At 38.1% G+C, this 27,294-nt stretch overlaps 1 protein-coding gene, 1 non-coding gene and 1 pseudogene across 3 annotated transcripts; 2 read left to right on the top strand and 1 right to left on the bottom strand.

Moving 5' to 3' along the window:
• On the bottom strand, positions 1–26,778 carry SNRPE (small nuclear ribonucleoprotein polypeptide E). 2 transcript variants are annotated; one of them, XM_089908301.1, is made up of 5 exons: positions 26,645–26,778; positions 26,121–26,147; positions 25,014–25,076; positions 23,986–24,064; positions 1–18,772 (listed from the first exon to the last, which is right to left on the bottom strand). In XM_089908301.1, exons 1-5 carry the CDS (start codon positions 26,696–26,698, stop codon positions 18,684–18,686), a joined length of 312 nt encoding a protein of 103 aa, XP_089764427.1. In that variant the 5' UTR covers positions 26,699–26,778; the 3' UTR covers positions 1–18,683. The 2 variants fall into 2 exon arrangements, with proteins under 2 accessions (XP_089764427.1, XP_022449430.1); XM_022593722.2 differs by lacking the exon at positions 1–18,772 and adding an exon at positions 21,486–21,701.
• Positions 2,533–2,605, top strand: TRNAK-UUU (transfer RNA lysine (anticodon UUU)). The gene has a single exon. It is a non-coding gene; the product is annotated as a tRNA-Arg (tRNA).
• On the top strand, positions 17,361–18,774 carry LOC149750477 (small ribosomal subunit protein uS19 pseudogene; annotated as a pseudogene).
• Positions 26,779–27,294: the final 516 nt, after the last annotated feature.

Below are 27,294 nucleotides of genomic sequence, written 5' to 3'. Positions count from 1 at the left end.
ATCTAAAAAAAAAAAAAGGTTCTGATGAACGTAGGGGCAGGACAGGAATAAACACATAGACATAGAGTATGGACTTGAGGACACGGGGAGGGGGAAGGGTAAGCTGGGACGAAGTGAGAGAGTAATATTGACACATATACACTACCAAATGTAAAATAGATAGCTAGTGGGAAGCAGCTGCATAGCACAGGGAAATCAGCTTGGTGCTTTGTGACCACCTAGAGGGATGGGATAAGGAGGGTGGGAGGGAGACACAAGAGGGAGGGGATATGGGGATATATGTATGCATAGAGCTGATTCACTTTGTTAAAGAGCAGAAACTAACACAACATTGTAAAGCAATTATATTCCAATAAAGATGTTAAAAAATTATATTAGTTTCATGTGTGTTTTCTATATGGAAGGTAAACTATGGTTAATTTTGGTCAGTTTAAGCTCTTAGCACAGTACTATTCCCCATCCCCATCCACATGGCAGGCAGCTGTGTATATGTTCCTGGAGCAGATTGCACACACCCAGGATGGGTAAAAAGGACCCTGTTCTCCAAATACTGGAAAGTTGTATTCTAATTGGTGATGGCTGCTTCTGATCACAGAGGTGCAAAGAGGAGGTGCCATTGTTGTTGCACCTCCACCCATTGTTGCAAGCCACTTCCCCTACAGCTGAAGTGAGCTTACAGGGGATTTAAAGTGCCAGTGCCCTTTTCTCCCTCCCTTTCATTTTTCTCTTTTTTCCCATGTTGGCAGCCAGACATCAAAAGACTGTGACATTCAAAACCAACTACATATATGGGGAAAATTAGAAAGTGCTCAGGCTCAAAAAAGAGCTGAGAAGACCTTAAGTTTAAACCTCCAGCTGATCCTTGGTACAGAGACAACCCATAACAATAAAATAATAATAATAATAACAAAAAACTTCAGGTAAGGGGGAGAATCTGATTTCCAGAGATAACATTATTAGATTCAAATGTCCAGTTTTCAGCAAAAAAATCACAAGACACACAAAGAAACAGGAAAATATTGCCCATTCAAAGGAAAAAGCTAAATCAATAGAAACTGTCCCTGAGAAAGACCTGATTGCAGATCTGCTAGACAAAGTCTAACATATCATCTTAACAATGCTCAAAAACTAAGGAAGATGTGGAGAAAGTCAAGAAAGTGATATAGGAAATCTAAAAAGAAACTAAAAAAATTCTGGAGCTAAAAAGTATAACTGAGGGACTTCCCTGGTGGCGCAGTGGTTAAGAATCCTCCTGCCAATGCAGGGGACATGGGTTTGATCCCTGGTCTAGGAAGATCCCACATGCCACAGAGCAACTAAGCCCATGTGCCACAACTACTGAGCCTGCGCTCTAGAGCCCATGCCGCAACTACTGAAGCCCATATGCCTGGAGCCCATGCTCTGCAACAAGAGAAGCCACCGCAATGAAGCCTGCACACACTGCAACAAAGAGTAGCCCCTGCTCGCCACAACTAGAGAAAGCCCATGTGCAGCAACGAAGACCCAACACAGCCAAAAAAAAGTATAATTGAAAAGAAAAATTCAGTAGAGGGATTCAAAGGCAGAATTGAGCTGCCAGAAGAAAGAACAGGGAAACCTGAAGAAGATAGGACAATAGGAATTATTGAGTCTGAAGAAAATAAAGAAAAAAGATGGAAGTAAAGTAAACAGAGCTAAGGAACCTGTGGCACACCATCAAGTGGACCAAAATATACACTGTGGGAATCCCAGAAGGAGAAGAGAGAAAGGGGCAGAGAGAATATTTAAAGAAAAGATGGCTGAAAACTTACCAAATTTGATGAAAGACATGAAAATAAACATCCAAGAAGCTCAACAAACTCCAAGATGAATGCAAAGAGACCCACTTATAATAAAATGTTCGAAAACCAAAGATAAAGAATCTTGAAAGCAGCAAGAGAAAAGTGACTTGTCACATACAAGAGATCCTCAATAAGACAATCAGATTTCTTATCAGAAACTCCAGAAGCCAGAAAGCAGTGCAGCTGATACATTCAAAGTGTTAAAAGAAAAAAACTTTCAACTGATAATCCTATATCTCACAAAACTATCCTTCAAGACTGAGGGAGAAATTAAGACATTCTCAGATAAACAAAAGCTGAAAAAGTTTATTACCACTAAGCCTGCCTTGCAAGAAATGCTCAAGGGTGAAATGAAAGGACACTAGACAGTAACTGAAAACAATATGAAGGACTAATGAGAACACACTGTATAGCATGGGGAACTCTACTCAATGCTCTGTGACCTAAATGGGAAGGAAATCCATGGAAGAGGGGAGATATGTATATGTGTGGCTGATTCACTTTGCTGTACAGCAGAAACTAACACAACATTGTAAAGCAACTATACTCCAATAAAAAAAAAAATGAAGAAATAAAGATCTCAACAAAGGTAAATGTACACAAGTAATTATGAAAGCTAGAATTATTTTAAAAACAGTCTCTATCTCCACTTTTTTTCTATATGATTTAAGAGACTAATGTATTTTTAAAAAAATTATTAGTCTAGGGGAATTCCCTGGTGGTTCAATGGTTAAGACTCTGCACTTCTGCTGCTGAGGGCCCAGGTTCAATCCCTGGTCGGGGAACTAGGATCCCACAGGCCACACGGTGTGGCCGAAAAAAAAAAAAAAAAAAATACACACACACACACACACACAAAACAATAGGATTATTGTAATTTTGGTTAGTAACTCCACATGTTGCTTTCCACAAAATTTAAGAAACTGATGCATTAAAAAGAATTATTATTTTATGTTTTGGGGCATACAGTGTTTAAAAGATTCAATTCTGTGAATTGACAACTGAAACCAGGGGGACAGAGCTATAAAGGAGCAGAGTTTTTGTATATTATTGAAATTAATCTGGTATAAATTCAACTTAGAATGTTGCAACTATTGAATGTTAAATGTAATACCCATGGTAACCAGAAAGAAGATACCAATAGAATATACACAAAAGAAAGTGAGAATGGAATTTAAAATTTTTACTACTAAAAAATCAACTAAACAGGACTGCAGGAAATTAGGGGGGAAAAAAATTATAACTCATAAAAACAAATAGCAAAATGGCAGAGGCAAGTCCCTTATTACCAGTAATTACTTTAAATGTAAATGGATTAAACTTTCCAGTTAAAAGACAAAGATTGGCAGAATGCATAAAAATACATGATCCAAAATATATGTTGCCTGCAAAAGACTCACTTTAGATCCCAAAACACAAATTTATTGAAAGTACAAGGATGGAAAGAGATATTCTATGCAAATAGTAATGAAAAGAGAGCAGGATTAGCTATATTAATATCAGATAAATAGACTTTAAACCAAAAAAGATTATAAGAGAGAAGGGAGAGATCATATATTAATAAAAGGCACACTACAGTTCATAATAATTATGAACATTTAGGCACCTAATAACATACGAGCAAAATATATGAAGCAAAAACAGAATTGAAGGGAAAAATAGACAGCTCTACTATAATAGTTGGAGACTTGAAAACTCCACTCTCAATAATGAATAGAACAATCAGACAGAAGATAAATTAGAAAACAGAGGACTTAAACAACACAATGAACCAATTAGATCTAAGACATATACAGAACACTCTACCCAACAACTAGCATACACATTCTTCTCAAGTGCACAAGGGCCATTTTACAAGGTAGACTACACGTTAGACCTCGAATTAAGTCTCAATAGATTTAGAAAGATAAGAACCACACCTGAAAAACTCACAGCAAACATCATACTCAAAGTTTCAAAATGGATTAAAGACCTAAATGTAAGACTGGAAACCATAAAACTCCTAGAAGAAAACATAGACACAACACTCTTTGACATAAATCATAGCGATATTTTTTTGGACCTGTCTCTTAAGGCAGAAAAGGAAACAAAAGCAAAAATAAACAAATGCCTAATTAAGAGCTTTTGCACAGCAAAAGAAACCATCAACAAAACAAAAAACAACCTACTGAATGGGAGAAAGTATTTGCAAATGATATGACCAATAAGGGGTTCATATCCAAAATATATAAATAGCTCAGACAACTCAACATCAAAAAAACAAACAACCCAATTAAAAAATGAGCAGAAGACCTGAATAGACGTTTTTCCAAAGAGGACATAGAGATGGCTAACAGGCACATGAAAAGGTGCTCAGCATTGCTAATCGTCAGAGAAATGCAAATCAAAACCACAATGAGTAACTTTCCTGGTGGTCCAGTGGGTAAGAATAATCTGCACTCCCAACGCAGGGGGCCCAGGTTCGATTCCTGGTTGGGGAACTAGATCCCACATGCATGCCGCAACTACAAGTTCGCATGCTGCAACTAAGAAGGCTGCACACCACAAGTAAGAGCCCGTGTGCTGCAACTAAGAAGCCTGCATGCCACAACTAATAGCCTGCATGCCGCAACTAAAGATCCCACATGCCACAACTAAACATGCTACAACTAAGACCCAGCACAGCCTAAATAAATAAATATTTAAAAAAAAAACCCACAATGAGGTATTACCAATATCACCTCACACCTGTTAGAATGGCTATCATCAAAAAGACCATAAATAATAAGAGTTGGTGAGGATGTGGAGAAAATGGAATCCTTGTACAATGTTGGTGGGAATATAAATTGGTGCAGCCACTGTGGAAAACAGTTATGGAAGTTCCTCAAAAAAACTAGAAATAGGGCTTCCCTGGTGGCGCAATGGTTGAGAGTCTGCCTGCCGATGCAGGGGACACAGGTTTGTGCCCCAGGTCTGGGAAGATCCCACATGCCGCGGAGCGGCTGGGCCCGTGAGCCATGGCTGCTGAGCCTGCGTGTCCGGAGCCTGTGCTCCGCAATGGGAGAGGCCACAACAGTGAGAGGCCCGCGTACTGGAAAAACAAAACAAAACTAGAAATAACTCACAGACATAGAAAACAAATTTATGGTTACCAAAGGGGAAAGAGGGTGGGGGAGGGATAAATTAGGAGTTTGGGATTAGCAGGTACAAACTACTATATATAAAATAGATAAACAACAAGGTTCTATGGTATAGCACAGGGAACTACATTCAATATCCTGTAATAAACCATAATGGAAAATAATATATATGAATAACTGAATCACTTTGTTGTACACCAGAAGTTAACACAACATTGTAAATCAACTATACCTCAATAAAAATTTTAAAACTAATTAATTAAAAGGGAAACTAAAAATAGAACTACCATATGATCCAGCAATTCCACTACAGGGTATACATCTGAAGAAAATGAAAACACTAATTCGAAGATATATGCACCCCAATGTTCATAGCAGCATTATTTGCAATAGCCAAGATATAGAAGCAAAATAAGTGTCCATTAGCAGATGAATAGATAAGGAAGGTGCAATACACACACACACACACACACAAAGGAATACAGTTCAGCCATAAAAAAGAATAAAATTTTGCCATATGCAACAACATGGATGGACTTGGAGAGAATTATGCTAAGTGAAATAAGTCAGACACAGAAAGACAAATACTGTATATTACTTACATGTAGAATCTAAAATGTAAAGCCAACTAGTGAATATAACAAAAAAGAAACAGACTCACAGATACAGAGAACAAACTAGTGGTTACCAGTGGTGAGAGGGAAGAGGGGAGGGACAGGATAGAGGTAGGGGATTAAGAGGTACAAACTATTATGTATCAAATAAATAAGTTACAATATATATTGTATAGCACAAGGAATACAGCCAATATTTTATAATAACTATAAATGGAGTATAACCTTTAAAAATTGTGAATCACTGTGCTGTGCACCTGAAACTTATATAATATTGTAAGCCAATATACCTCAATTAAAAAAAATGTGAAAGCCTTTCCTCTAAGATCAGGTATAAGGCAAGGATGTCAACCTTCCTCACTTTTATTCAACTTAGTACTGATAGTTCTAACTAGAGCAATTAGACAAGAAAGAGAAATAAAAGGCATCTAATATGGAAAAGAAGAAGTAAAATTATCATCGTTTACAGATATGATCTTTGATAGAGAAAACCCTAGTCTACAAAAAATTGTGACACTAAAATGTTAATTCAGCAAAGTAACAGAATATAAAGTCAACATACAAAAATCAGTTATATTTCTATCACTAATAATCACCAATAATAAACAATCTGAAAAGGAAATTACAAAAACAATTCCATTTACAATAACATCAGAAAGTATAAAATACTTAGGAATGAACTTATCTAAGGAGTTGAAACACTTATACAATGAAAACTACAAATCATTGCTGAGAGAAATTAAAGAAGACATTAAAAAATGGAAATATCCCATGTTCATTTATTGGAAGACTTACTATTGTCAGTACTATCCCACAGATGTCAAGACTACCCAAAGTGATCTACAGATTCCTAACAAACGTAATGTATTTCTTATCAAAATCCTGATACTTTTTCCAGGAATAGAAAAAAAAACCAAAACCCATCCTAAAACCAAGGACTCTGAATAACCAAAACAATCTTGAAAAGGAAGAATAAAGCTGAAAGACTCACTTCCTGATTTCAAAACATACTACAAAGCTCCAAATAGTGTGGTACTGGAATAAAGACAGATATATAGACCAATAGAATAGAGAGAGCCCAGAAATAAATCTTCACATGGTGAAATTATTTTTGACAAGGGTGCCACAACCATGCAATAGAGAAAGGACAGTCTTCAACAAGTGGTGCTGGGAAAACTGGATATTCACATGCAAAAGAAAATGAAGTTAAACCCTATCCAATACCATATACAATGAATCAAAGGCTTAAATGTAGGACCTAAAACCATAAAACTCAGGAAAAAACACAGAATAAAAGCTACACAACACTGAATTTGGCAATAATTTCCTGGATATGACATGAAAGACACAGGCAACAAAAGAAAAAAATAGGCAAACTGGACTTCGTGAAAATTTAAACATTCTCTGCACTGAAAGACACCATCCAGAGTAAAAAGGCAACCCACAGAATGGGAGAAAATATTTGCCAATCATATATGTGATAAGGGATTAATATCTAGAATATATAGAGAATCCCTAAAACTCAAAAAGCAACTTGATTAAAAAATGGGCAAACACTTGAATAGATATTTCTCCAAAGATACACAAATGACAGATAAGCAAATGAAAAGATGCTAAGCATCAATAATCATTAGGGAAATGTAAATCAAAACCACTATGTCAATTAATGTAAATTATTGCAGTATTGTAAGATAGAAAATTCATATAATCATTAATGAAAGCACTCTATAAAATTTAACATACATGCAGGATAAAAAGAAGGAAAAAGTATTGTACACTTACAATTTTGTTAAAGGGTAGATATCATGTTAAATGTATTTTCCACAATAAACATTTAAAAAAAAAAACAAAACACAATGAGATACCACCTCACACCCATTAGGACGGCTACTATCAAAAAAACAAAACAACAGATGTTGGTGAGGATGTGGAGAATCTGGAACTGTTGCATGCTGTTGGTGAGAACGTAAAATGGTAGGGTTGCTGTGAAAAACAATATGGTGGTTCCTCAAAAAATCAAAGACAGATTTACCATATGACCCAGCAATTCCACTTCTGAGGATATACACTCAAAAGAATTGAAATCAGGGTCTCCAAGAGATATATGTACACCCACGTTCAGAACTTTATTTACAATAGCTAAAACATGGAAGCAACCCAAGTGTCTGTTGATGGCTGAATGGATAAGCAAAATGTGAGATATATATATATATGCAATGGAATGTTCTTTAGCCTTTAAGGAAAGAAATTTTAACATATACTACAACATGGATAAACCTTGAGGACATTATGCTAAGTGAAATAGCCAGTTATAAAAAGACAAATACTGTATGATTCCACTTAAATGAGGTACTTAAATCATAGACACAAAAAGTAGAATTGCGGGGGCTTCCCTGGTGGTGCAGTGGTTGAGAGTCCGCCTGCCGATGCAGGGCACACGGGTTCGTGCCCCGGTCCGGGAAGATCCCATGTGCTGCGGAGTGGCTGGGCCCGTGAGCCATGGCCACTGAGCCTGCAAGTCTGGAGCCTCTGCTCCGCAGCGGGAGAGGCCACAACAGTGAGAGGGCTGCGTACCACAAAAAAAAAAAAAAAAAAGTAGAATTGTGATTGCCAGGGGTTGGTGGCAGGGTGGGGGAGATGAGAGGATTGTGGGAGTTATGAGCATAGGGTTTTAGTTTAACAAGATGAAGAGTTATGAAGATGGATGGTGATATTAAATATTGACCTGTACACTTAAAAATGGTTAATATAGAAATTTTATATGTATTTCACACAATAAAAAAAATTTTTTAAACCAATCAAGAGGTATTGAAACCTCAAATACTAACGTCTGGAAAAAGAACAGTAGAGATCCATAACCAAATTTTTGAAAATTTCCTTGCAACAGCCTGTCTTCAACAAGTCTATACAATTTCTTCACCTTCTTTTCTCTAGGCAAAGTTATAAGATCCCCAAACCCCAGGGTATGTATTTTCCAGGTTTCTTCCTCTTTCTAACCTACTTTTGTAATACATAATAAATATATAAAAATATATTTATATAGGTAAATATATATATTTACCTATATAAATGCTGGTAGTTTTTAAATACACAAACCCACTCATGGAAATATACCTCATGAAGTGCAAAAGAGATGCAAAAGGATGTTCACTGTGGCATAATTTATAGTAATGAAAAAGCTGAAACTACATAAAGAAATATTTCATAAATTATGATTTGTCAACTCAGTGGAATGTTATGCACAAAGCCTGAAGGACAGGAGGAAACAGCTATTACAAGGAACCATGATTATGGGTGATAATTTAAAAATCCTTGAATGCCATAACAAACTGTTTTTAACAATGGAATCTATAGAAAAAGGAACCCTCTAGAGTTGAAACAAGGTAAAAAGACTGCAGCAGAAAGTACCTTTTCATTTCTTTAGCTGTCTGAAGGAAATTAAGAAGAGAAAAGGAAATGCCCTTATTGACCTTCCCTCCAGCCTTTCCTGCTGCTAATTCCTTGACACTCAACACTAGCCAACACTTTAAAAGGGAGCCTATACAGAAGTGGATTCAGCACTCAGGTTTCCTCTAAGAGGAGGTGGGAAGGTTACGTATGAAAAGATCTCAAGCTGAAGCCAAGAAAAGATCCACCTGGTAAAAAAAAAAACAAACAAACCCTCACGTCTCTTAAAAAGAAAAATGACCTGAAAAATTATTCCCAATCCAAAAGTTAAAAACTGATAAGACAGAAAAGATGGGACTTCCCAACCAGATATTCAGGTAGGTATATGTGAATCTTGTTACTATCTAAAGCAAAGATAGCAACAATGTATTGAGGAATTTATAACACATCTAAAAGTATGACAAAAGAGTATGAACAATGTGAGGAATAAGGTTCTAACACCATACATGAAGCAGTAAAATACTATTGAAGGTAAACTATAATAAGTCAAATATGTATATTGTAATCCCTAGGGGAATCATGTAAAAAACTTCTTAAATGAGGTATAGCTAACAAGCCAATAGACAAATAAAATGGAATCATAATAAAAACAATCCAAAAGACAGAAAAATAGATAAAGGGCTTCCCTGGTGGCGCAGTGGTTGAGTGTCCACCTGCCGATGCAGGGGACATGGGTTCGTGCTCCGGTCCGGGAAGATCCCACATGCCGCGGAGCGGCTGGGCCCGTGAGCCATGGCCGCTAAGCCTGCACGTCCGGAGCCTGTGCTCCGCAACGGGAGAGGCCACAACAGTGAGAGGCCCGCGTACCGCAAAAAAAAAAAAAAAAAAAGAAGAAATGGGACTAATAAAAAACAAGAAAGATGGATTCAAGAACTGTGAAGTATCTAAAATTTTACCCTACTTGCAAGCCAACAGGTTGGCCTGTCACAGTTTCATGGATGCTGGCAGAAGACATGAGGCATCTGAGTTACAGAAGGGCAGCTTATTATTCCTATCAATGGAAATACCCAGAGTATCAGTTTTTGTTTTTTCTACTGGTTCCCCAAATCTCAATTAGCACAGAGCAATGCAACTAGGGCCACATGACACTGACATATAGTGCTTTGTCAGGTTCAGAAAAACCGTGAACTTGGAGAACTAAATTTTTTATGTGGGCAGTAAGCAGGCCTGCTCCTTGCTCTAGAAAGATACTATCTTCCAAGTCTGTTTGCTAAATAAACATCCTTGAAAAAAGACAGTCAGAAACAAAGGGCAGTCAGTACCTTGCTTGCAAGACACACAGAAATGCAAAAGACTTATGAAGCTCTGTCTCCCACTAGATGGCAGATTTATTTTTAAGTTTTTTGTTCTTTTTTTCATTTTTAAATTTTTTATTTTATTTTTTTTTGGCCGTGCCATGAGGCATGCAGGATCTTAGTTCCCCGACCAGGGACTGAATCCATGTCCCCTGCATTGGGAGTGTGGAGTCTTAACCACTGGACCGCCAGCGAAGTCCCTAGAACACACATACTTTATAAGTGCATGTGGAATAGTCACCAAGACAGATCATGTGGGCTACCAAACAAACTTAACAAACTTAAAATAACTAAAATTATATAAAGTGTATTATCTGTACACACAGAAATACACTAGAAATCGATAACAGAAAAATAACTGGAAAATCCCCAAATATTTGGAAATTGAACAACACACTTCTAAATAACTCATGTATCAAAAAGGAATTTAAAAAGGAAACTGAAAAGATTTTGAGCTTAATAAAAATGCAATATATCAAAATTTCTGAGACATGATGAAATGCTTATATTAAAAATGTAACCGGGCTTCCCTAGTGGCTCAGTGGTTGAGAGTCCACCTGCCGATGCAGGGGACATGCCCGGGTCTGGGAAGATCCCACATGCTGCAGAGCGGCTGGGCCCATAAGCCATGGCCGCTGAGCCTGTGTGTCTGGAGCCTGTGCTCCACAACGGGAGAGGCCACAACAGTGAGAGGCCCGTGTGCCACAAAAGAAAAAAAAAAAAAGTAACCAATATTTTTATATCAATAATCTAAACTTCCACCTTAAAAAACTAGAAAATATCAAATTAAACCCAAAAGCAAGCAGACAAAAGAAAATAAAAAGCAGAAATTGATGAAACTGAAAATAGTAAAACATTACAGATTAATGAAATGAAAACCTGTTTCTTTAAGAAGTTCAATAAAAATGATAAATTTCTGACCAAGGGAAAAACTTCGACACAAATTACCAATATTAGGAATTAAAGAAAAGGTATCTCTATTGATCATACCAATATTAGGAATTAAAGAAAAGGTATCTCTACTGATCATACAGGCATTAAAATAAAATAAGAAACATTATGAATAACTTTATGCCAGTTTGATAGTTTACATAAAATGGACAAATTCCTTTATAAAAAGTTTCCTCTCAAAACTCACTCAATAAATGTAGATAAACTGAATAGTCCTAGATCTATTAAAGTAATTGAATTAGTAGTAAAAACCTTCTATCACAAAAACAAGCTGTAGAGATAGGTGAACTTAGGGGACAATGAGTTATTGGTTTTGAATACAGAGGCGTCCTAGGAGTCCTGGGGGATAAGGCGAAGTCCTGAGAGATAGATAGACTGTAGAAAGCATTGAAAGTCAGGCTAAGGACTTCAACTTCCATTACACAGATGATGTCTTTCTTTTTCATGGTGTGCCCCAGACCACCCTCCGCATTTATGCCAGTGAATCTTTTTTTCTTTTTTTTTTATTGGAGTATAGTTGATTTACAATGCTGTGTTAGTTTCTGCTGTACAGCAAAGTATGTCAGTTATACATATATCAGTACATATATCCACTCTTTTTTAGATTCTATTCCCATATAGGTCATTACAGAGCATTGAATAGAGTTCCCTACGCTATACAGTAGGTTCTTATTAGTTATCTATTTTATACATAGTAGTGTGTATATGTCAATCCCAATCTCCGAATTTATCCCTCCCTCCCCTTTCCCCCTTGGAAACCATAAGTTTGTTTTCTACATCTGTGACTCAGTTTGTTTTGTAAATAGGTTCATTTGTAGAATTTTTTTAGATGCCACATATAAGCAGTATCATATGATATAGGATATCACTGTCATATTGTCATTGTCATATTGTCTTTGTCTGACTTACTTCACTCAATATGACAATCTCTAGGTCCATCCATGTGACTGCAAATGGCATTATTTTGTTCTATTTTATTATGCCAGTTAATCTTTAGTATTTATATAGTGCCTTGTACTATTTTCTCTGTTGATTATATGTGTAAGAGTGCCCTAAGCAAGTCTGTAAATTCCTTAGGATAGGTCACATGATAAAGATTTCCAAACTGGGGGCAAAGTTACAGAAACCTTCCAGCTCAGGTGGCTTCATAGGTAAAAATATACCAAACATTTAAGGATGTAATGATATGAATCCCATACAACTCTTCCAGAAAATAAAAGATGAGGAAACACTTCCCAACTTTTTGAAACTATTACCCTGATGCTAAAACCAGATAAAAACACCACAAAAAACTACAGATCAACATCCCTTATAAGCACAGACACAAAAAACCTTAAACAAATAAGTAAACTGAATTTAACAATATATAAAATAGATAATACACCATGACTAAGTGGTGTTTATCTCGGAAATGCAAGGTTAGTTCAACATTAACATTGAAAACCAGTTAATGCAGGAACTTCCCTGGTGGTCCAGTGGTTAAGAATCCACCTTCCAGTGCAGGGGACTCAGGTTCAATCCCTGGTCGGGGAACTAAGATCCCACATGCAGCGGGGCAACTAAGCCCACACGCTGCAACTACTGAGCCTGCGCATCACAACTAGAGAGAAGCCTGTGCACTGCAACAAAGAGCCTGAGCACTGCAACGAAAGATCCCGCGTGCCACAAATAAGACCTGATACAGCCGAAAATAAATAAATAATTAAAAAAAAAGAGAAAACCAGTTAATGCAATTTGCCTTATCAGACAATAACAGAAAAACCATGTGATCATCCCAATAGGTGCAGAAAAAAGTGGTGACAAAATTCAACACATATTCATGATAAAAAACGCTAAGCAAATTAGATTTGGAGGGAACTTAACCAACTAAAGGGACATGTACCAAAAACCTACAACTGTATCATACTTGATAGCATGTTTTTTCATTAATGGTATACTTTCTTGCTAAGATCAGGAACAAGACAAAGATGTCTACTCCTACCACTCATACTAGAATGGCCCTAGCCATTGAAAAAAGGCAAGAAAAAGAAATAAAAGGCTTAGTCTGGAAAGGAAGGAATAAAACTTTTTCTTTGAATTTTTATTTCTTGCATTTTTATTTGCAGGCAAAATGATAATGTATATAGAAAATCCCAAGCAATCCACAAAAAAGAGACTAGTATTAATAATTGAGTTTAGAAGGGTCACAGGATACAAGGTCAACTTATAAAACTCAGCTGTATTTTATAATAGCATCAAAAAACATGAAATATTTAGGAAAGGATAAATCTAACAAAATGTGTGCAAGAATTTTATGCTGAAAACTGCAGAACACTGATGAGAGAAATAAAAGAAAACCTAAATAAGTGGAGAGATATCATGTTCATCAATGGAAGATGATAGTAAGATGTCAATTCTCCCCAAAACTATTTACATCATCAAGTAATCTCAACCAAAATCCCAGCAGACTTTTTGCAGAAATCGACAAGCTGATTCTGAATCTATATGGAAAAGCTAAGGCCCTGGAACAAACTACTTTAAAAGAACAAAGCTGGCTGATTCCCACCACCTGATTTCAAAGCTTATTATAAAGCTATAATAGTGAAGTCAATGTGGTATTGGTTAAAATACAGACCTACAGAGCAATGGAACAAAAGAGCCCCGAAAAAGTGACCCACACATACGGTCAACTGATTTTCAACAAAGGTGCTAAAGTAAATCAATGGAAAATGACAGTCTTTTGAACAAATGGTCCTGGAATATTGGTCATCCATCTGCCAAAAAAATGAACTCAATCTATACCTCACACTGTATTATAAAATTAACACAAAATGCATCATAGATCTAAAGGTGCACCTAAGATCTCTAGAAAAAAGCATCAGAAAAATCTTTGTCACCATTGGTTTGGCAGAGAATCCTTATGACACAAAAAGCATAAACCATAAAAAAATTTGTTTTGATAAAGGAAAACCTTGAAAATTGAAAAAATGAAAAATTTGTGTTAAGACATTGCAGAGAAATGAAAAGATAGCCACAGACTGGGAAGAAATATTTGTAAAACCCCTCTCTGATAAGGAATTTTTTGTGCAGAATATATAAAGAACTCTCCAACACTAAAAGAGGAAAACAGCCCAATTTTTAAAACAGCAAAAGGTTTGAAGAGACACTTCATCATAGATACAGAAGGCAAATAAGCACATGAAAAGACAGTCGGCCCTCCTCTGCATCTGAGGGTTCCACATCTGCAGAACAAAAATTTTCAGAAAAATAAAATTACATAAGTTCCAAAATGCAAAACTTGAATTTGCCTCCACACCAGAAACTATTTGCATAGCATTTACATTGTATTTACAACTATTTACACTGTATTAGGTATTATAAGTAATCCAGAGATGACAAAGTATATGGGGAGGATGTGCATAGGTTATATGCAAATACTACGCCACTTTATATGAGGGACTTAAGCGTCTGCAGATTTTGGTATCCTGTGGGAGGAGGTGGGGGCAGCCACCCGCAAACCAATCCCCCAAGGATACCAAAGAATGACTGCAGTACTCACAATTATTCAATATTAGGAAAATGCAAATTAAAACAATGAGATACCATTATATACCTATTAGAATGGAGAAAATAAAATCTGACAATACCAATTGCTGGTGAGGATGCAGAGCAACTGGAACTCACATACATTGCTAATGGGAATGCAAAATGGTATAGCCATTTTCAAAAGTCTCACAGTCTCTTGTTAAACATACACTTATCATTTGACTGTCACACCACTCCCCTGCCAAAAACTGGAAACAACCCAAATGTCCATTAACTAGGTAATGGATGAACAAATTGTAGTATATCCATACAATGGAATACTTAGCAATAAAAAGGGAAAAACCACTGATACAAGAAACATGTATGAATCTCAAAAGCATTATATGAAGGAAGCCAGACACAAAAGGCCATACATTGTATGATTCCACTTATATGACATTCTGGAAAAGGCAAAACTGTAAAGTCAGAAATCAGATCAGTAGTTGCCAAGGAGCTAGGGTGAATGAAGTGGATTGACTGTGAAGAGCCTGAGGAAACCATTTTGGATCATGGAAATATCAATGTTATGTTTTGACTGTGGCAGAGGTTACATGACTATACATTTGTCAAATGTCATCAAAGTGCACACGTGTGAAGTGTGACTTTCAGTATCTGTAAATTATGCCTCAGTAAACTGAACCATGAAAAACAAAACAGATTCACGAAGTTGTGATCTGTCTCGTTCTATGTGGAACAAGTTTACCTTTTCCCCACACATTCCTAAATAAATCTTTTAAATGACAGATCTATCCTCATTTGTAACAAGACAAATAATACTTCTTGAGCATTCCCGAGGCCTGATAGGTACTTTACATGTATTATCTCATGAAATTATTCCACCAGCCCTATGAAACTGAGGTTAAGAGGTTTGGATAATTCTAAAGTTGTCGTTTAAACCCGAGTATGCGGACTACCAAGGTCATCTTTCCCTCTGTACCTCGCTGCTTTCCCAATTCCCCAAAGACAAGGACTAAACTTTTTTTTTTTTTTTAGTAAGTTTATTTATTTATTTATGGCTGAGTTGGGTCTTCGTTGCTGTGAGCAGGGGCCACTCTTCGTTGCAGTGCGCAGGCTTCTCACTGTGGTGGCTTCTCTCATTACGGAGCATGGGCTCTAGAGCACAGGCTCAGTAATTGTGGCACAACGGGCTTAGTTACTCCGTGGCATGTGGGGTCTTCCTGGACCAAGGCTGGAACTCATGTCCCCTGCATTGGCAGGCGGATTCTTAACCACTGTGCCACCAGGGAAGCCCAGGGACTAAATTTTATATTCTTCACTATGTCTAACATATAACATCCAAATAAAAACTGACACTGGTGAAAAACAACAACTTCCCAGAGTACCTTATCAAGTGTAGGATCTAAAGAAAGATGCTTTTCTGGGGAAAATCCTCCCTTTCCCACTCTACTCCTACCACCTCTGGTTTAGTAACAGCCCATCAAAAGGAGGCACTCATTTGTTTATTCTCCCTAGTTCCTCTCTGCAATTTCCCAGCCCTGCAAAACATCACAAACTCAGGTGGCTCTGGGGATGAGGCTAATCTGTTAATACTCCAGAGACAGCAATTTCTATGGACATAGAATGATGATCCAAGATCACCTTTCTCAGGAATTATTTTCCTAACTAAGGAAGTTTACTGTTTTATTGAATAAAATCAGTCACATCACTTCATTTGTATTCCCTCATACAGTCCAAGATTATCACTTCAATCGCCAACTTTCTTAACTATGGCATTTAACGAATCTTCATTAAACAACTAATCCCTTCCCAAGCTTAAGAGGTACTGAAGACAAGTGGCCCCATTCTGACACTGTTCTCAGTTACAATGCTTTAGTTGTAAGTAACAGAACATCCAACCAGGAATTTTCTTCTATCACATAACAAGTTAGGTGGTAGGGAAGTTCCAGAGTTAATTCAGTGGTTCAAAAGTCATCAAAGGCCAAATTTTTTCCATTTTTCTATTCTGGCATCCTTAGGATGTTGGCAATTATTATTTCATAGTATCCTCACAATAAGCCTGTGAGTTTCATTAAAGCTGCTGCCTAATGGTTGCCTAGTATGAAGAAAACAATTTTCTCACATGTACTTTGGAAGGCAATTTAGAAGTACCTATAGAATTTTTTTTTAATGTGTATATCCTTTGATCTAGCAATTCCACTTCTAAGAATTCATCTCAGAAAATGTTAAGTGGACAAAAACAGGCATGAAGACGTTCATTACAAAATTTTTTTTAATGGTAAAAAATGAGAAACAGCCTAAAATACCCATCAATAGGGTGTGATTACTTAAATTGAGAGACTCATATATAATGGAATACATCATAGCTGTTCAACATGGAACTATGTGCAAGTTTTGTTGATAACAGCAGAACTGCAAAGAGTATGTGTGCAGAAATAAATAAAAATACCTATGACACTAAAAAGGCAGCAGGGGATTCCTGGCAGTCCAGTGGTTAGGACTCTGCACTTTCTCTGCCAAGGGCCTGGGTTCCATCCCTGGTCAGGGAACTAAGATCCCACAAGTTGCAGCAAGGCCAAAAAAAAAGGCAACAAAAGCAGAAACAGATAAACTGGATTACATCATAATTTAAAAATTCCGTGTATCAAAAGACAATGAACAGAATGAAAAGGCAACCCACAGAATGGGAGAAAATATTTGCAAATCATTTATTTAAGCCAGAATATGTAAAGAATTCCTTCAAATTAACAACAGAAAAGAACTGTTTAAAAATAGGCAGAGGACTTGAATAGACATTTCTCCAAAGAAGACAAGCTAATGACCAATAACATATGAAAAGATGCTCAACATCACTAATCATTATGGAAATACAAATCAAAACCACAACCTCACAACCATCAGGATGACTGCTATCAAAAACAGAAGTTTTACCTCTCCGAAGAATCGACAAGATGGCAGAAATGGAGCAGAAGCAGCAGACCTTCGGCAATTTCACCTACAGCAGCATGGACCTTGTAGGACGTGACCTACAAGCAGCTGGTACAGCTGTACAGCACCCAGCTACTGCTGAACCAGGACTGCCAAGGAAGCACACCCTGCTAAAGCGCCAGTGCAAGGCCAAGAAGGAGGCACTGCCCAAGGAGCCGCCTAAGGTGGTAAAGACGCACCTGCAGGACATCATCATCCTGCCTGAGATGGTGGGCAGCATGGTGGGCGTCTACAAGGTCAAGGCCTTCAACCAGGTGGAATCAAGCCTGAGTTCTCAATCACCTACACAGCCAGGTTGGCACTGGGGCCACTCCTCTGGCCTCACCCCCTTCAAGTAGCCTGCTCGGCCAATAAAGTCACAGACTTCTCTTAAAAAAAAAAAAGTTGTTTTGCCAAGGATGTGAAGAAACTGTAACCTTTATGCACTGTTGATGAGAAAGTAAAATGGTGAAGCCGCTGTGGAAAACAGTATGATGGTTACTCAAAAATCTTCAGAGAACATACTCAAAAGAACTGAAAGCAGGGTCTCGAAGATTCACAGCAGCATTATTTACAAAAGTCAAAAAGTGGAAGCAACCCAAATGTCTATCGGCAGTTAAATGTATAAACAAAATGTGATATATATACATGCAATGTTATTCAGCCTTAGAAAGGAAGGAAATCCTGACACATTCTACAACATGGATGAAATTTGAGGACATTATGCTAAGTGAAATAAGTCAGTCACAAAAAGACAAATATTGTATGATTCGACTTATATGCGGTGCCTAATCAAACTCAGAAACAAAAAATCAAATCCAGGGGCTGAGGGGAGGGATGGTTAAGTTGTTGTTTAATAGGTACAGTTTGTTTTTTGCAAGATAAAAAAGTTCTAAAGATTGGTTGCATAACAATGTGAATATACTTAACACTACTGAGCTGTACACTTTAAAATGAAGATAGGGACTTCCCTGGTGGTCCAGTGTTTAGGACTCCACGCTTCCATTTCAGGGGGCAGAGGTTCCCTGGTTGGGGAACTGAGATCCCGCAAGCCACGAAGCACAGCCAAAAAAAATAAAATAAGTAAACAAGATGGTTAAGATAGTAAATATTACGGGTATTTTACCAAAATTAAAAATTTTACCTAAAAGAAATTTTAAAGTAATACCAAAACGAGAATCAAACCAAGCTATACATATCTGTAAAGAGTTCAGAAAGCACCTAACTGTTAACAGTGGTTATTTATGGAGAACACTGATGGGAAAAGGAGGGACTTTTGTTTTCTGCTCTGTATATTTCTGTATAGTTTACATTTGATCATAAACATGTATTAAGTTAATGCTTTTAATATTTAAAAATTCCACTGGATATAACTTTTAAATTAAAATTAAATTCTAAGTAGTAACAGACTTAAGTTCTCATGCCACCTTAAGTTTTACCAAGCATCCCCTCAAAAAAGCATGCCACGAGTATGTGGTTATGATCAGTTCTAATACAAATAATTAATTAGGGAAAAGATCCTGTGTCATCCAGTTAACATGAGATGGTGCTATTAGGTTTTCCCCAGAAAATGCCCGTGACACTTCCTGGCTAATAATGCCTTAATCCAAATTAGACAGAGATCCACTCTCTAGTCTTGAAATTGACAAATGTGATACAATAATATTTGGTGCCTGCATATACAAAATTCTAGCATTTTCAAACTATTCTTATCCTTCTTTCTCCCTACTTACTACTAATAGAACACCAGGCCCAAATCAGCACTTACTTTTTCAGAGCCTGATTCTCCTCCCACCCCTCACTTCAATAATGTTACAAGAGAGTTCGTGGGTGGTTAGCAAACCCCCTTCGGAAACCAACAGCCATTCCAGAAAAATAACCGCTCACATACCAAGGGCTGTCAACAAGAGCAGCTTCCCAGCAGCATGTTTTAATAACCTTAATGAAGCAGACAGCAACTCCCTCTGTAATACAAATTCTGGTTGGAAGAAGATCTCCAGATTGTGGAAAAGTACAACTTAAAAAGTAAACACCACAGGCTCCAGTACAGCAGGAAAGCAAGCAGAGATTTCTAAATACAGAGCTCAATTTTAAGAGTTCACTGTACCTTATTTCTCACTATCACCACTTGCTCTGTCAAAAATAGACCTTTCCATGTCTTGATCCATTCAGGATAAGCCACAGCAGGCACAGCTTTGCTTACACAGGGCAGCCAGGTCAGAAAGGCCATACAGGGAACTGGAAAAAGCAGCCAGCAGGTTTTCTTAGGGATTATACTGCTCCAGTTTTTATCCTGCTTCCCAGCTATTTTGGTGCCAAGAAAGCTGCAGGGAGGTCTTTGCTCTGCTCTCAAAAAGCTTTGCACCAGAAAGGCTGAAGCAGTCTCAGGACTGCAACCCCCTCTGCTGCCCAATGTTTTCTTTGCATGCTGTAGCAGGTTCAATTGAATTTCAAACTCAAATATGTTAAAAGAGCTAAAGCAGCCCTTTATTTCAAAATATGACCAAAAAGGCACAAGTTCAAATGGAGTGGAACAGCTAGAATGCCAAGTTCTAAGCTAGACTGATTTCTAGACTTACCGACAAATCTCCTCTGTCTCATGAAGTGATTCTTTTACTCAGTTTAAAGAAAAGTTCTGGGCTTCCCTGGTGGCGCAGTGGTTGAGTCCGCCTGCCAATGCAGGGGACACGGGTTCGTGCTCCGGTCCGGGAAGATCCCACATGCCACGGAGCAGCTGTGCCCGTGAGCCATGGCCGCTGAGCCTGCGCATCCGGAGCCTGTGCTCCGCAACGGGAGAGGCCACAACAGTGAGAGGCCCGCGTACAGCAAAAAAAAAAAAAAAAGGAAAGTTCTGTATCTCCCTCAGAGGCACTTGGAAAAGCAGGAACTGGACTTTCTGATTCTTCCTTACCTACCCTTAATAATACTGCCCATTACCAGAATTTAAGGTAGGCCTTATTCATCTTTCAAGATTCAACTTAAATAACACTTAGCATGTGGTATTGAAGCTATGTTTGTCAGTCTGTTTCACTGTATATATTCAACTAATAGCAGATGCTCTATAACCATTTAACAGAATTCTAACTAGAACAACCTTGAAATATTGGGGCAAGAGAGAACTGACCACATAATTTAATTAGGAAATAAGCAATTACTGGAGGAGGAACCAAAATTCTTGGAGATAAGAATAGGAGAGGTGTTTCCCCAACTAACATACTATTGTTCTGCCTAACAACAACTTACCAGTGTTGCCTGTGGGTCTTTTTCTGGTTACCAATCTCACAGTCTCCCTCCAGTTAACTCTTAACAGAGCTCCTTTTTAACAAACTTTCATTCTTTGCCTATATCCAAATACTTCTCACATTCTGATCTTAGTGATAAAAGAATTCACAAAGGCCTTACACAATAACTCTAAGAGAGTGCTAAGCAAAAACTGAGCTACTATAATGTCCCCAACCTACTGTGGTTAGAAACCCTTGTGTCCCAGCATTCAGAATTAGAACTGATGATATTAGCACCATAATCTTTACTTTTGTGAACACTCCCCTTCTCCACCACCCAGTGTCAGAAGATTACATGTCAGGCAGAATTCCTACTCTTTGCCTTAAGAATCTACAGATCCCAGTTCTGTGAAAAGCAAATGCCCAGGACAAGTGCCATCTTCAGAAAACCTTAAAATAAATACTAACAGCTAATGGTGCCATTGTGTAAAAACTCTCTACAACTGGATAAAAGAAAACAATGTAAATATTTTAATAAAAACAATCCCACAGCATTTATTGTCATCTGGTAATAACATAAAGGTGAGCAAAACAATATGAATAAATGCTTTGGAACTACACTTCTAACAAAGCACACCTAAAAAAAACTGTATTGCCTTCTGAACAATTTCTCACTTCATTGATCATTTCTAGTTGGAGACACTTTGGAGCAGAGTAATGTTATCTCCTTTTAGCATGATCCGACCTGCAACACAAAATTAAAAAAAAAAAAAGCTATTAATAGCCACTCAGACTACTTTGTAACCACCTTTTAGCCTCAGAATTTCATATCATTCTTGAGTGATTCTGAAAATGCTTTCTCTCTTGAGAAGGTATGTGACATTTTCCAATATTCATATATTGAAAGGCTGTGCATATCAGACCATGTGCACTTTTCCAACAATAACCTAATGAAGGTAGAGAAATGTTATTTTATAAAAAGTAGTTTCTGTAGACTAAGTCAACTACCCCAACATTTCCTAATGCTCCGAGTTTGTAGAAGTTGAGAAATTGGTTTTTTTTAGGAAATGCAGCATATTTACTATAATCCCTTTCTTACAGTTTTTTTTTTTTTAACATCTTTATTGGAGTATAATTGCTTTACAATGGTGTGTTGGTTTCTGCTTTATAACAAAGTGAATCAGTTATACATATACATATGTTCCCATATCTCTTCTACAATTCTTAATAGATTTCATCCTGTGGTACACAAACTTGTTTAAGTTTTACCTAACATTTTCTAAACTTATTTGAGCAGAGAATACTTTTTTCCTGAGAAATATCTATAAATATCTTCAGGAACACTGGTGTTCAGTAAAACAGTTTGAGAAATGCTAATCAACACCAATAGCAATTAAATTGTTTCACTTTCCCAGGCTTCTACAACAGGTAATATTAATCTGTTCTACAGGGTGGATATTACCATGGGAAATCAACATTTTGCAAATAATTTATAAATAACATCAATAAGGTTAGCTTGGCCTTCCTGGCAAGACATGTTTAAATTCGAAAAATAGCCTAAGCAGGAAAAAGCAAAGCAAAACATTATACCACTCCCTAGAATCTACTTTCCACAGAGCTAGTATAGGCTCAAGAGAATCCTCAAGGACTGGAAGAAAGAGGCACCTGAAACCCACCACTGATAAAAATACTAGTGAGCTCTGAAGTGGGGCATTAAACAATTAAGGACAAAATGTCTAAATAAACCTCAGGTTAATGGAGTTTTAACAGAAATGATTCAGTAGGTCTTGATGAAGCCATGAATCCTAAAGAACGTGGGTTAAGAAATTGCCTTCACTGTTCAAATATTTTAAAATTTCTACTACGTGGCATGCACTGAGTTAGGCACTGAGCATATTAGGGAGCAAAAAAGACAGGACTCATGCACTAATGGAGCATGTGGTCCAGTGGCAGAGACATTAATAATCCCAGTAATGAATATTTTACTACAAACTCAGCACAGCACACCCTCCATCAATCCCCACCCCAAGCAAAACCAAACCAAACCCTGGCAGGAAGTGACATTTGGTCTGAGTCCCAAGAAACAGGTAACAGCATATACAAAGATTTATGATGGGACAAATGTACAGATTCCAAGAATTGAAAGAAGTGTGGGTGAAGCTCAGAATATGAAGTGCAAAGTGATACAAAATGAGCAGAGGGAGGTAAGGCCGTGAAGGATACATTAAAGATTTCCTTATCCTATGAGCAATAAGAAGCCATTGAAGGCTTTCTAGCAAAGAGATAACAAGTTCAGATTGGTGTTTTAAATAAAAGATGACAGGAGCCTGCAGAGCAAACTGGAGGGAGCTGAGGTAGTTGCAGAGAAATTTATTAGCAAACTGAATAGAACTGGTGCCATTCAGTATGGCAGGGAACACTAAAATTGCTCTAAACAGTGTGTGAGGGGTTGGAACTGAGTTTGATTTCTGATATGCTAACTTTGAGGAGCCTTTGAGACATCCAAGTAGAAATGTTGAATAGGCTCAGAGAGGTCTAGAGCTACAAATGTAAATTTGGAAGTCAACATATAAATGTAATTTAAGGTGCAGTCTTGAGTGCCTAGGAAAATAATACTGAGTGACAGGAGGACGTAGAACCAAGACTTGAGCAACTCAAACAGTTAATGGCTGGGTCCTAAAGAATGAATATATAAAAGTCTGAAAAAGGAACAACTAGTAATGAAAAGAAAAAACCTGACTATAGTATCACAGAGCCAAATGCTGCTTAGAGCGCAATAAAATGAGGACCATTCGATTTAACACCATTAGTCTTTGGTAACCTTTGTGAGAGCTCTCTGAGTGGAGAGACAAAAGCAAAAATGGAATGGGGTAAAGAATAAGTGGCAAAGGATGATTTCAAGAGTATATTTCTCTCCCAAATAATAACTTCTCAAATGCAAACTAAATTTAAACATGAAATGAGTTGCAATTCAATTCTGTAAGTGAATAAAAATTTCTACAATTCTTTAAGGCCATCTATAGTCTTACCCAGTTGTTTTCTTGACTTTGTTTTAGAATGAATCTCTTCTGCATCATCTAATACGAGGTTCATATACTCATCAAAACCCTAGAAAAATAAGCCAATTGACTGTCATCTTCACGTAAGATCATATCCAAACCATTCTAAATGAAAATGGCTATATATAGAGATGCTAACTTCAGAAACTCACCTCTCCACTGATCTTTTAGCTGAAACACCACCTCCCCGTCCTAAGCCTTGTGTTTTTTTTTTGGCCATGCTGCACAGCTTGCAGGATCTCAATTCCCCAACCAGGGACTGAACCCGGGCCATGGCAGTGAAAGCTCAGAACCCTAACCACTAGGCCACCAGGAAACTCCCTAAGCCTCTTTTTAAATAAAGGAAGACGGAATATACTTCAGATTACTTCTGGAACCCTTGGGACTTAAGATTTCATTAACTATGCCAAAGAGCCATTTCCCTTATCTTTTATAACATGCTCAATATAGTGTGTGTACATATATGAATTAACTCTTCCCATGTTCCCCACAAGACACTACCACCACCAACCACTGTGCTTGTTTTCTAACTAGTAAACAGGGAAGGGGAGATTATTGATGGAATCTACACTGTCTAAAAGAAATACCAGAGTCGTAGCATAACACTTCCATCCATATCTTCCTTTTTAAAAACATTATTTAGGCTATTCTGCCATCGTGGACATCTTATTTAACTAACCCCACCCAGTTCTATTCAGGTATCACCTAACCCAGAACTAATACTCCATTAATCCCATCTCCCCGGCCCCATTTTATTTCTTTTGACCCCTCCTTTAAGGACTAATACTGTTGTTTAAATAATTTTCTAGTAATTTTCCCTCTCTTTTATGAATTACATAATCCCTATCAAGCAGAACAATGAGACAAGGATAGTGGGTCCTGAAGAACTTTCCGTGGGTTGGGTCTTTGACTTTTTGTATATTGCTCTGCTGGCTATCTTTTGGTAAGTCTTTTTCTATAAACAAACTGCTCTGAGATAAAATATCTTGGGTACTCACAATAATACAGCCCTCTATCCGCATATTCACTTGCTCATAAAGCCACACCTGAATCCGAGATCTCTGAAATAATCAACAAAAATAGAAATGTTAAGAAATAAGTAAATAAAATCCAACCACTTTGGTCAAACAACAGACCACCATGGCTCCTAAGAAAACCTTAACAAATAAAAGCCAAGACTAGTTACTTATCAAGAAACATTCTCACTTAATAAATGCTAAATTGGAACTAAGTTAATAATTTTCCTGTGAACTTAGAACTCAATCATATTTCCACTGCTTCTAGTCTCTATACATTTAAAGTGAAAATTTGTGACAGGATAGCATTTAAAAGGGCTTCTTTCTTATCTGCTATAGCAAAATCCAGCTCCAAGACAGTTTTCTCTAGGTACTCAGTTCTCCATATCTCACACCTAATAGGAGGGGGACCCTCAATTCCTGTGATTAAAAATTACAAGAGCTTGAAATTAATCTGTTTTTCGATTGTGTTGTCACACACTAAAGTTTGTCAGAACAACAGGAGCCACATTTTCTTTCAGAGATAACTTAAATACTCCGCCTTGTCAAGTCAAATTTTGAGTTGCTAAAAATCCTCTCAAAGGAAAGAAGGCTGCCACTAAATCCTCTGAACCTATCCTTCCTGTCTTCCTTTTTTTGTGTCTTTTCTATATATATGTGTCTCCCACCCCGCAAAGTGATAAACACAACACTTTATGACCTAGTTTAAAGCCGACTGAATTTTTCTTCCAGTGTCTCATCCTAAAGGGAAGGGGGAAAGGTTCCAATGTTCTGGCCATACCCACTGCAACAAAAGTACCCAATTACCACTGTCATGTCAACCAATAATTACTTTTTGAAATTAGTAATTTTGGTCTTGTAGAGTAATTACGACACAATTCTTTGCATGCTTGGAGTTGGCATGGTTACACACCATTTTACCACATTAGAGCTTTCCCAGCACTCCTTCCCCTCAAATACCCTCACAATCTCCAGTTTCATCTACATTTAACTCTAGAACAATGATCAGACAGGATGAAACAAACAGCCAAATAAATTCACCTTTAACTTAAAAAGTAATTATAAAACAGTTAACAACAAACAACTTACATTTTGCAAGTATCTGAAGATGAGATTCTGCAGCAGTAGTTAAGGAAAAAATACACGCATAGCATAGACTCTGCTTCCTGGAACTGGTCAATCCTACCCCCATCTCACTTTTCTGAACGCGACGTCTGTGCCTATGCAAAGTGCCCAACTAGGCACCCATTTGGGGCTCCCTAAACACTGTAAACGAATCCCCTCCCACTCTCATTCTCCGGGAGTTTCTTCGGCGCCGACATCTTCCTCAGGCACGAGACCGATAACTCCCGCTTTCACTGAGTACTTAACTAAGGTTGTCTTCCAACGGCTCACCCCCGCCATTCTTGCATTTCCCACCGCAGGGGTCTGCCAAGCCCACCTCCCACCTGTAATTGCTTCTTCAACTACCCGCGCTTTCTCCCAGTCTCGGCCGCCCCAGGGGCTCATGGGATGAGGGGCCGGACTCCGCTCCCTCTGGCCTGCTCCGTCTGCTCCTTCGCCCCCCATTTCCTGGCCCAAACCTCCTCCTTCTCACATCCCGAGTAGGATACGATTGGCTGCACCATCACCTTCTGCACCTTCTGGCCCTGGCCCCGGTACGCCATGGTGGAAGCTCACAAAGACCACACTATCCCGCACACTACCTCAAAAAGCAACTTCCGGAATAAAGAGCCGGAAGCGGAAGTGCATGGTGCTCGCGGGGCGACCTGGGAGGTTCCTGGGAAATACCTCTCTAGCCGCGGGCTCCGCTTATCTCGGTGCTTTGTAGCAACTGCGGCGACTGCATTTTGGAACATGGGTTGGTCCTACAGCGCCACCTGAAGGGAGGCTGGAGGAGGAGCCTAGCGGCTTCGGTTGTGCCTCGGCTGCCGGGAGGCGGTGCACAGCGCTTGGCCATCGCGACTTCGTTTTCTGAGTCGGCTTTAAGAGCCAGATCGTCCCATTGCGTACCTCTGTTTGTGAAATAGGTCGGTTTAGTGCTTTTTCTAAGGCCTATTTCCCTTGAATTTAGGCTTGATAGCAGCGTTGTGGTGGACAGGGTAGGGCCGCAAGAAGCCCAAACTCAGGGCTCCCACAGCTGACACTTTCGGCCACAGACAATCCGAATTCAAAAGCCAGATGCTCTGGTTTGCTCCAGTAACCGATTCAACTCTCATGAACTTTGTGAGGAGCTAATTGTAAGGTGGCAACAGAAGATCTA

The sequence above is a fragment of the Delphinapterus leucas genome, chromosome 1 (assembly GCF_059928025.1).
Source record: "Delphinapterus leucas isolate spDelLeu-1000000601 "Yukka" chromosome 1, BTC_Dleu_Yukka2, whole genome shotgun sequence".
NCBI lineage: Eukaryota > Metazoa > Chordata > Mammalia > Artiodactyla > Monodontidae > Delphinapterus > Delphinapterus leucas.
The sequence above is the reverse complement of the archived record's forward strand: the minus strand, read 5'-3'. Positions and strand labels throughout refer to the sequence as shown.